Source organism: Uranotaenia lowii, chromosome 1, assembly GCF_029784155.1.
Source record: "Uranotaenia lowii strain MFRU-FL chromosome 1, ASM2978415v1, whole genome shotgun sequence".
Lineage (NCBI taxonomy): Eukaryota > Metazoa > Arthropoda > Insecta > Diptera > Culicidae > Uranotaenia > Uranotaenia lowii.
This window is the reverse complement of record NC_073691.1, coordinates 57,498,540-57,510,425: the sequence shown is the minus strand read 5'-3', so window position 1 is coordinate 57,510,425 and position 11,886 is coordinate 57,498,540. Positions and strand designations below refer to the sequence as shown.

The 11,886-nt window shown below is 41.3% G+C and overlaps 1 protein-coding gene across 2 annotated transcripts in view; it reads right to left on the bottom strand.

Annotated features, from left to right (window-relative positions):
* Positions 1–212: 212 nt before the first annotated feature.
* The window catches only part of LOC129740376 (serine/threonine-protein kinase OSR1), a 40,720-nt gene continuing 29,046 nt past the window's right edge, over positions 213–11,886 (bottom strand). Inside the window, exon 2 of one of the 2 annotated variants that reach the window (XM_055732033.1) lies at positions 213–2,550. In XM_055732033.1, coding sequence (XP_055588008.1) covers positions 610–2,217 — 1,608 coding nt within the window. In that variant the 5' untranslated portion in view covers positions 2,218–2,550 and the 3' untranslated portion in view covers positions 213–609. The remainder of the gene's footprint in view (positions 2,551–11,886) is intronic. The other variant, XM_055732034.1, reaches the window with a different exon arrangement.

The window sequence follows — 11,886 nt, the reverse complement described above, 5'->3', positions numbered from 1 at the left end:
TATAACTTCATGTAATTTTTTGAAACTCATGCTTCTAGGATTGAATTTTACTGTTCTTGTTTTTATAAAAGTTGCCGATTCACTAAAAGCAAAGTCCAATTTCACACCGCCTTCCCAAATGCTCAGGACAACCGATTTGGAAACTTTTCGCTTTTCGAAGAAGGGGTTTCTTTCCACTCTATCCCAGAGAGAGAGACGAAACAACGAAGCACTTCTAGTTGATTTGCACTCAAGTAATATATATGATATTCGCTAAAATCTATTTGTAGATAACTTGCTATTTATTGTTAAATTTCTTCGTTTTGTTTAAAACTATGTAAGAAATCGAAACACAAGAAAACTTGCAATATATAGAATGTACTTTAGCTTTGCTTGGGGATCAAATCTTTCGCGGGGTGTGTTTTAAATGTTTGTTTGTTTTTTTTTCACTCGCTATCAACAACATCATCATCAGCAGCAGCAGCAGGCACTCGAACATACACAGTTAAACACAACGGACACACACACAGCCACACGCACTCGCACAACAGCAGCAGCAGCACGCTTGGTTTGCTTGATTTGCTTCTTCGTCTTCTTCTTCTTCTCGATCTCGTTCTTGATTTGCTTAAGTTAGTCGGTGATGGAAATCTGTGCGAAGCCGATGAGAGACTTCTCGTCCGGCTGTTCGCTGGAACCGTAGCCGGAGTTCAGCTGGAAGGTGACCGTTTTGATGCCGCTGGCTCGGTTGTCGATCAGCTTCTGCAGATTGGCCGCCATGACGACGATGTCCCGGCCGTCGACCAGGCCTGCGCCGACCAGTTCCGAGGCGATGCCCTCGGCCGAATCTTTTCCGACGGCGAACTCAAACCGGATGTCGTTGAGTTCCCGGTTGGAGTTCCGCATCCGCAGGACCAGGTTTATGGGGGGGAGGTCATCTAGCGAGAGGCCTCCAACGGCATTTGTGACGTCCGCAGTAGTGGTATGGTCCGAACTGCTCGTTCGAGCAGTCATGGTGATTTCGGAGTGCTCGGAAGCGTCCTCGGCTTCCGATGCTGATGAGTCCATCTGTTCGAGTCGGTTCATCGGCCGCTCCTCGGTTTCCGAGTCGGACGAATGTTTAGCGTTGTCTTCCTCTTCAGAGGACCAAACCCATTCGCCGGTGACCGTCCGGTGTAGTCGACCGGAGGCGCCCGGTTGTCGTTTGGCAGCTTTGTGAACCCGAGTGGCCATGGATGGGCCGGTGGCGAGAAGCGTCGAGGTTAGATATTTGCGGTCTTTCGCTTTTTTGAAGAAGGGGTGTTTGAGTAGTTCGCTAGCAGTGGGACGTTTCGAGGGTTCCTTCTGGAGGCACTCGACAATCATCTTGCGGAACGTTTTGCCGTACGCCTTGTATTGGTCCTTTTCGTCGGCACCGGTGTCGATTGTAGGAGGATCATTTTGCAGGGTTAACATCAACACTTTCATCGGAGGATACTTGTGGTAAGGGGCGGTACCGGTGGCCATCTCGATGGCAGTAATGCCGAATGACCAGATGTCCGCCTTGAAATCGTAACCGTGGTCTTGCTCCATAACTTCGGGAGCCATCCAGCAGGGTGTTCCGACGAAAGTATGTCGCACTTTTGCCCGAGACAGGTCACGGCCTGTCGCTAACCACGCACTGACACCGAAATCCGCGATTTGAACTGTCCCTTCATCACCGAGCAGAATATTACCCGCCTTGATATCACGATGGATCTGCCCATTGCTGTGGAAGTATTCGAGGCCCCGCAACACTTCCTTGAGGACTGTGGCTATCGTAGGTTCGTCGAATACACCATGTTTACAGTTCACCGTTTTCATTCGATGTTTGATGATGTCCAGTAAACTACCGCCCTCCAGCAGCCTGAGGACCAGCCACAGTTCTTCCTTGACCACGAAACTCGTATGATATGTTACCACATTCTCGTGGTTGCAGCTGCTCATCGCCTGGATCTCCTTTAGCAGTTCGTCCATGGAGGTGTTCCACTTTTCCAGATTGATCCGCTTGATGGCACACTTCTCGTTCCGGGGGATGCAGTAGGCCCCGTGGACCACAGCCGTGGCACCGACACCGATCACATCCCGCAGCTCGTAGTCGTCCTTGCTGTTGGGCCACGGAGTGACGGTACTTGCCGGCGGAGCAACCGACGCTGACGGCGCCAGACTGGCCGATGACGCCGACACCGAAACCGTTCCGCTATTGCCACTGGCGGCTGCCATGATGATGATTTGCCACCTGACGACGACGACAACGACGACGATCACAGAGACAGGAGGAAGGCGCTTCTCCTTATAACGTGCTTTTGTGGTAGAAGATCACTCCGAGACGACGGACGGGTTGTGGCCGTCGTTTCAACCGAACGTTAGTTACGAACAAGTCCTATTCCGTGCGCAATCGAGATCCGACTGAGTGGCTTCTGCTCAGCTGCCTAAGTCAGTTGGTCGTCTGCTGCTGCGCCTAGCTCTAGACTCTCGCGCGGAACCCCCTTTCTGTCTGTCCGTCTGTGTCTGGTCGCTGATGCGCTGACGACAACACGATGGGTTACTAGCTAGCTAGCCAGCCAAAGGGGGTTTCCAATGGGGCAGCCAGGCCGGAAGAGATGCAGAATCGCGCGGAGAGATGGCGTTCGTGTGAGCGATACCGAGAAAGAGAAAAGAGAAGAAAGAACATCATCAGAATCTGTTGTTGTTGTTGCTTAGGCAAACGAAAAAAAAGTGGTGGTTGATAACAAAAACGAAAACACGCTTTCATCCTCGCTAATGTTTATTTAGTGGTTCTCTTAATTAATATGCGGGCGCTGCTCCGGCTTAAATGATACCGATTGGTTTGGGGTTGAGGCGCTATCAAAGAGTCGAGCTGAGCGCAACGCAAAAACAATGTTGCAGTTAAAGCTTCTCGGTTCGATCCCCGAGGTAAGGAAGCTAGGAGAGCAACCGAGTCCATGTTTTAACTACCGGCAGCCAGCAGTGCAACTTTCCCGGCCGTGTCTCAGTCTGTTTACATATCACACGTCGTCGTTCCGAGCCGAGGCGTGCGCGCGCGCGCGCCTATAGTAAATTAATACGCGGCGCGCAATCTCAATTTATTAAGTGTTGAATGAGTGCTAACAACATTCCAGAGAGATCCTTGCAATTAAATGGACCGCACAAGCAAAAGGAGGAGCTTTGTGGGAGCGAGCGGGTTTATTTTAAACTCATTTAACATTAAAATAAGCCAAGTTTAAGAAAAACCGTTAGGATAACAAGCTGCCGCGCAGGTGTAAGTTGTAGACAGATTCGGATCGAACCGGATCGTTCCGGTCGAATTGTGCGTTGTAGGTGGACTTTGTACCAATGAACTGAAAAACTACGCAATGCTTTTATGGCATGTGGAATGACAACAAAAACAACAAGCTCGTCTAGTTCGAGATCGAGTCATTTACGCATCACGACGACGCGCTTCTGAACGATTTGATCATCCTTCTTCGCTCCTTTTTCTCTCTCGATTTCGCTAACACTCGCTCCGCTCTCTGACACTTTTTTTTTGTTACTATCGAGTGTTTTATTTCAGATTGATTCCACACGACAACAACAGCCAGAAAACTACTAGGTAGTGAGAGTAGGTTAAGGTTCGATAGAGTGTGAAATCTGTTTTTTTTCAATGAAGAACCACCAACCAAAACCAAGTTGCCATGAATGAATGATTGAATTTCTTGAACCACCACCTCGATGTTCAGTAGTAAACTATCGCCGTCATGTGTCATGCGGATCGCGTCATTGCTCAGTCAGGCAGTCAATACCGAGTGTTGTCGACTCAATGAGTTCCAGCTAATCGAACCAACTGATAAGTGCAACGCCACGGTTATCACGACTCGGCAGCGTTCCCCAACAACAACAATAAGAAAATAAAAGCTCATGACTGAACCGTACCTTACAGAGAAAAGTAAATAAAAAAATGCACCTGAAAAACGATGTCTCACTTCAGTGATTGGTGCTAGCGGTCTTTCACTAAGATGCCAATCGGAATGCTAAATTTAGTAACATATCGGGTAGGAATCATTGCGCTTGATTTGTGATCATGACTGGCAGATTAGCATAATCAAACCATCAATCCATCCATCACAACTGGAAATATGAACTGAGGTGGATGCGTCAGAGTTCAGTTTCGATTGCGCCTCGAAGATGGGATTTACCGCAAGGTTTCGTCAGCCTTCTTTCTAAAGATGAAGGCATTCATATTGGAAATACAATATGTCAATAAATTTAGAAACTTTTTGTTATTCATACAGGGTAGCCTGAGAAGACGAAATAAGCACGTGATAATAGAAAAAAATATGAAAAAGTGTAACTTGGGGAAATATACACTAAATATGGTTAGAGCGGAATTGCTGTTCAAGGCACACCTAGAAATAAAGAAGACTTATTGGTCAACAGAGATTTTTCAAGATCTTGAGAAAAGCCAACTGCCATTGAACTAAAAACTTGAATTTTGTTTCGTTCCACTTGTTATTTGTTAAATTCTTTCGGATCAACTGTTACAAGAATGCTTGAATTTTCAAATCACGCTCAAATTTCTGAAGTTGGAAGAATCTGATCTCTGATTGGAAGGTAAGATCTGAGATATGGAAACTAAAACATGTGTAAAACTTGAGATTTAAAACCTGAGAACATATAGATAAGAGGTGTGACATGAGGTTCAAGACCTGAGATTTGACATATAATACATGAGACCATAGACATGAGACACGAAAAATGAAACTTGAGACCTTTGACATGAGAACTAAGACTTGAGACATTCAACCTGAGACCTGAGAAGTGAGTCGTGAGAATTAACACGTGAGTGATGAGACGTGAGTAATCAGACGTGAGCAGTCAGAAGTAGGAAAGAGACTTGAGAAGTGAGGCGTGTTAAAAGAGATATGAGGCGTCAGAAGTTAAACGAGAGATGTGAGATACGTCTCATTGCTCCGTTGGGATAGTGATTGACTTCATCCGATACCCATGAAATTCCTGATTTTCGATAGAATTTTTCATCAGAAACGATACCAAGATGTCTTAAACAAAATAAGAATTCCCATTTCGATCGCAAAACTTCACTGAACGTCTGTTTACAGTTCTTCTTTTCGTTTCATATTTTTTCTTCAGGTCCCAGATGTTATGTAGTACAAAGCCGCAAATAAGCATTGACTTTTATGTCACCTGACTTCTGCAGGGCTTGAAAGCCCTAAAGCACTGCTTAGAGAACCAATATACGGCTTATTTCGCTTTTTCATCCCACAGTGCCTGTAGGCATATCAAAATACTATTTAGGGCTCACAAGCACTGAAGTGCTGTTGTACGTCCCTTATGCGGCTTATAACAGGGATTAATGGTTTACTGGGTACTGACATAAGACTCGATCTCCCAAGCAAAATAGCAACTACATTCAAGCGAAACAAGAAAAAAAATTTATGGGATTTTCCTCTTATTGCATAATTCATCAAGAAAAAAAAATATAGCGAGAATCGAACTCACTGCAACATCTCATCTCGGCTTTCCAGTCCGATATTTTACCCAGGGCCCCATTTGAGTCGGTTAGCAAACGAAAGTTTTTTGTCAAAGTTCTTCTGCCATCGCCGATTACCAAAAAAAAAACGCCCTACATTGGCCGTCTGCCGTTTGGTTGGTGTATTTTTTCATCCTCCTTTGTCTTCGATGGGAAAGGGATAAGATTTGGAAGGGAATGGGGTGGTAATGGTAAACGAGAAATTGTTTTCCATTGCCGGCAAGTTCACATACACACGCACAGCTTATCTTGGCTGGTGGTTTTTTCCCGTGGGTTGAAAACAAAGACTGTTTTTTTTCTAATGCCGGTTTTGTACATACACACACAGCACTCGTTACATCATTCGACAATATCCCTACTGGTAGATTGTTTTCATCCTGCTTTGTCTTGTGATAAGCTATGAGATATGTTTTATTTGGTTTCTAGCAGACATATGCAATGCGGATGCGCTGGGAGGACAATGCAAGTTATTAGAAAGCTTGTTAATGCCGGTCCGGCATAAAATCTTATACTGATAATTCCACCTAAAAGGAAGTTCATTATTGGAGTAGAGTCTGATTTGTGGGTGCAGGTCTCAGGGATCGCGTCGCAGGTTTCATGTGTAACTGTCTCAAGTTTCAGAGCAGATTCCAGTCCCAACTACAAACGTATTAGATAAGGGCATAACGAGCACCCGGGGCGAACTGGGCACCCCTCTTTTTTAAGGAAATACTTATTTTCTCAAATAAATTTTCACGAGGATCAGTTTTGTAGTTTCTATATTATTAATTTTTCAGCAAAAAATAAATCTCCTTATCACCTTTACAGAAATATTTTTAAAAAAATTAAGAGACGAAAATATTATAATTTTTGGGCACCGGAAAATAAGCTCTTATGATCGTTAAATCATCTTGATCAAGAATGTACGCACTGTAACATGATGTACACATTGTTCCTCTATTTTTACCATTATTAAATTTTTGATTTTTTTTTTAACTATAATCAATTTTAAAAGGCGTTTTTACTTCAACTTTTCAACTTGGGGCGAACAGAGTACCATTGATCGGGGCACGATGAGCATTTTCTGCCGTAGAATCTAACAGCGAATTCAACTCGATGAAGTCAATTAGATTAAAGAGCTACAGCTTGACAGATTCCATCTGAGGAGTTGGCCTAGTGATAAGGTGTAGGAGAGGTAACCCAGAGGGATCGAGTTCGAGTCTTGGTAGAGGGGAATTATTTTTCCATTTACTATTCATGATTGATTTTTTTAAATTCTTGCTAGTCGGCTAGTCGCATCATCCGCCAAACAAAGCACCAAAAATGCAAGAGTGAAATGAAAAACAAATCCCCTCGACCAGGAATCGAACTCGAGTCCTCAGGGTTACCTCTCCGACACCGTATCACTAGGCCAACTCGTCAGATGAAATCTGTCAAGCTGTAGCTCTATAATTAAGTTGACTACATCGAGTTGAGCTAGCTGCTAGATTCTACGGCAAAAAATGTTTATCGTTCTCCGATTTATGGTGCTTATAATGCCTCAGGGCCTTTTCATTATGCCCCTATGGTGATCGATTTTCCACTAATCAAATGCATTTTTAAATGTTTTTACCTATTTTTTTTAAGTTTAAGCCAGATAGACTACTTTAGTGTCTGAACACGAAATGGTAGTGTTACTAACATAAGATAAATCTGGTTTCTATGGTTAGATAAGTGTCCTCCTTAAGATTATTATTCCTGTATTTTCCCTAAGTGAACGCTACTCTATGTTTTATGATAAAAAGCTGTTAGAACTTTTGGAGTGTATTCGAAAAAAAATGCAACACTTTTTTTAGTGAATAACTTTTGAATGAATGCATGGATGGAAATTGATGAAATTTTTAGTGGAGCTGTCTAGTAATTTAACGTTTACATGTGTAAATTTTTGTGACGTTGTGCTAAGTGGTTTTTGAGATAGCGTTAGGTACAGAAGCTCATTGATATAATGTTATGGGCAGGATCGAGAAAAATCCAGAAAAGTTCCAGTGGGAGATCCAAAAACAGCTGGAAATAAACAATTCGACCAAAATTCAAATGCTTATTGACAAAGAAGTCCTGGAGGAGCTTAAATATGAATAAAATTGAAGATGGTTGATTTGATGAAGTTTAGGAATGTTAGAGGTTTTATTAAGGGCAATCCAGAAATGTCAATAGGGGAAGTGATAAAAACGATAAATTTTCCTGACTGTTTCGTCTAGCTGATTAACAGGCCTGACTTCATTGCTACGAGGTTGAAAGACTGCCCCCGGTAAAATAAACAAAATACGGTGGTCAAATTGTGCGCAAAATATCGGGACCGCTAGTGGGGATATATTTTAGAAAATTTCGTAACGGACAGCAAAACGAACTCTTTAGCAGGAACCTGGTAGGTTTGCCTGAATGTTCCGGAACATGATGAATGATGAAAAAGGAGAAAAAAATGAAATATTTGACGTCTTTTATTTGAGGAAGCTGACGATCTGTGGAAGTTGCAAATCAGTTAGTGTTTCATGACGATTGAATGGCTAAATATATGGAGAAGAGGTAATCTTGCAAATGCTAGCGTTTTCCCTGTATAGCACTTCAATAAGTCCCACAATTCTTGTACTCTGTTTTGATTGGATCTGCAGTTGTGCCATGACGCAAAAATTGTGGTGCAGTGATAAAAAAGTTAAAGAAGTTGTTTTTGTGTGGAAGGAGGACAATCTGCTAAATTTTTCATAACGTGTCGACCAGATTAAAAGTTTTGAGTAATGTTGAAGGTTGAGCTTTAGGAAAAATTGAATGTAATTTTTTTATTACATTCTCTGTTTCCTGAAGCAGAAAAAGGGTTTTTCATGCATTATCGATGTCGCACGAAAACTTCTTCAATGGGCGCTATCCCAAAAACTACTAAGCACAACGTCACAAAAATTTGCACGTGTGAGCATTACATTACTAGGCGGCATTAATTTCAATCTATGCATTCATAAGTTATTCTCATTACAATGTGTTGCTTTTTTCGAATGCACTCCTTAAGAGAAAAGGACTTTTCTTTTCAATGGAAAACACATACACATTTTTGAAGTATGAGGAATCTTAGATCCGATTAAAAGGTGTGACCTGAGAACTGAAATATGGAAACTAAGACATAAAACTTTAGATTTGAAACCTGAGAACATAAACTTGAGACGTGAGACATGAGGCTTGAGCCCTGAGATTTGATATATAAGACCTTGGAACCTGAGACATGAAAAATGGGACTTTAGACCTTGGACATGAGAACAAAGACTCGAAACATTAATCCTGAGAAACGAAAAGTGAGTGGTGAGGCGTGAGTCGTCAAAAGTAAGAAATGAGACTTGAGAAGTGAGACATGAGTTAAGAGACGTCAGAAGTGAGACCTGAAAAGTGTCTCTGGTCCCATGTCTCACTTCTCACATTTAACTTCCGAAATCTCACATCTCACGATTCACTACTCACAAATCACATCGGACGTCTCACACATTGTTTCGCGTGTTTCACTGCCCTCTTCATGTCTCATTTTAAGTCTCATTTTTCACTTCTCACTCTTCACTTCCTACGTCTCAGTTCTCACGTGTTACACCTCACTTCTCACGACTGTCTTCGAGTGCCTGTGTCGAGTGATCGCACTACTCTCTTCAAATCTCAGTTTTCATTGTTCACGTTTCACTTCTTGTGTCCCACGTTCGTTTCTCTCTCTTCGTGTCTCATGTTTAATTTCTCATTGCTAACGTCTCACTTCTAACGGTTCATTGTTCATGACTTAGGGCTCAATTTTCATTTAACACGTTTCACGTCTCTCTTCTAACGTGCTACGCCTCACTTCTCATGTCTAACTTCTAGTACCTCGCGTTGCAATACTTTTTCATGTCTCCCTTTTCATTTTTCACGTTTACGTCTTGCTTCTCACGCATAACTTATCTCTTCATGTCCCATTTCTCACTTCTCGCTCCTTATTTCTAGTTTCTTACATCTCATTCCTTACTTTTCACGTCTTACGGCTCACTTTTCTTTTTTATTCTCCCACCTTTTCAACGTGTTACGCCTCACTTCTCACATCTGTCTTTTCCATGTTCCATAGCTCACGTGCCAATTCTCATTTCTGTTGTCTGATGGTTTCATGTCTCAGGTCTTACCCCAAGTAGCACAGAATGAGCTAACTGTCTTTCTTGAATTTTATTATCGTTCTACTGTGACTTATACAATGCATCATAGTCTTAAACCTTTTGTATTGAAATCTATGAAATGTTTCATTTATTGTGGGTTTTAAAAGAGTTCTGAGTGTTCTGTTAAAACTTAAATAAAGCGCTTACTAGTTTTAATAAAGATTTAAAAAATTTGGTACAGCTCAAGGATTGAAAAACTCATTCATACGAGCGACGGAACCTGCATCGCTCCGATTTTTGCTCATAAGAATTTCGTGGAACGCGAATGAGGTGTGAGCGAGAATCTCCTGTTCTCACGAATCAATCCCGACCAAAACGAAAACACGAACAAGGTTCCTGATTCCTTTTTATTTTGCTTCCCTCTTCGCACACAAAGTTGAGCATCAACCCGACGATTGCGTTGCAGCGAGCTGGTTCGTGAAAATTTTTACCAACCCGCTCATGAGCCGTGTTAGTAATGATATTATTTCTTCCCGTGGAAAAATCTTCGTCCCTTTGCGAAGCTTGAGCTTAAAAAACACTAACAGCAACAATACTGACGCCAAGCCGTGTTGGCTTTCAACAGCGTTGGCCAACAGGAATTGCAAAAAAAAGAAGAACAGTGTGCATACGGCCGGTACAGCCAATCCATGTTAGTGATGTTATTATTCTTTTCAGGCAAATATGCCGAGCCAAAAGAATATATTTCCTTCATGCTAGTGGTGTTATTATTGCTTCCTACGGAAGAATGTGCGTCACTTTTTTAAGCTACAAGCTTGAGGGAACATCAATAACATCAACAGCAACAGTGTACACTTGTGTAGGACAAGCCAATCTTTAAACGATCGGTGCCCGGATGGTACGGATGGTAAAGATTCCTTTTTCTTTTTCTTTGAACTGACGTACTTACTCCTCTAAACAAACAGCAAGCTTGGTATCTAAATTTTCACGAAGCAAATACGAATCTCTCGTGATCCCGTTGCTCAGACTCGCTCATGAATATTTTGTAAAACGAGCAACAAAGAAACTGCCATCGTAGAATCGTTTGTGTTGCTATTCGTGATTGTATTGAGCACAAACGAATAGCGAGCCGGCGGCGAAGCATTCTCATGTGCGTTTCGATGAGTGAGCGATTTTTATAGTCCTTGGTACAGCTTAAACCTAATCCGTTCTTGAGTGTCAATATGACACTCTTGGAAGTTTGGCGGCTTGTAACTTTATTCGGGTGCATCCAAATAAAAACCATAAAAAATCTGTGTTTCGAATTTTGAAAACTAAAAAATGCAAAAATATGCCAAATTACGTCAACTTTCCAATACAATTTTAGAACTTATCTGGTGCGACTTAAACAATTTTGACGATTGTTTTAAAAGTATGGTGTCTACACAATTTTTTTACATTTTTTATGGTCATGATCTTATTTTTTTTAAAGTATATCCTTATGTGCTACGTGTAGCTTTTAACTTCAGGCTTTCTTTCAAATAAGTGAAATTTTGTTTGAGTATTCCGTAATTTATCTACAGTATTTTTTTAGAAGAATGTTTTTTCGAAAACTGAAGTGTTGTAGCTAAATATTGTCTGAGAAACATATTTGAGTTACATTACGAGATTTCTGAAACTATGCATTTATGTAAAAATCGGTTGGGAAACAAGAGGGATATATTGGTTTTAGTCAGGAGTGTCAAATTAACACTGCAGGAACTGTAACGGGTATAAATTTTAGACACGGATGGGGGTTAAATAAAACACACAACCTTTCGTATTTTTATAAAGGCTTTCATACCTGCTTGAATAAAGCACTCAATGCTATTTAAAAACTAGAAATAAAGCCAGGTTGAAAAACCGTTTTATTGGAACAGTGGTTGTAGGCATAATCAGCTATTTCCTAGCTTGTCAAACGAACAGCTAATTTCGCATTGTTTACAAGATTTTTGACACATCGTGGTTCGTTGAATAACAACAACATTAAGCATGTTCAATTAACGTGCAGTATCTAAATGTGTTTGACGCTAAAATCAAATGGAAGTCAAACGATATGTGCCACAATAACATTTTTTTCATTTTTTGCATATGATTTTTTTAGATTCATCGTATTTGAAACTGATAAAAAAATGAAATTTTTATAGGAAACAAATATTTAATTTGAACTAAAAAAGATTGTTCTTTCTTAAATCATTGAACAAATCTAATCCTCAACGTTCAAAATAAAAATCAACTGTG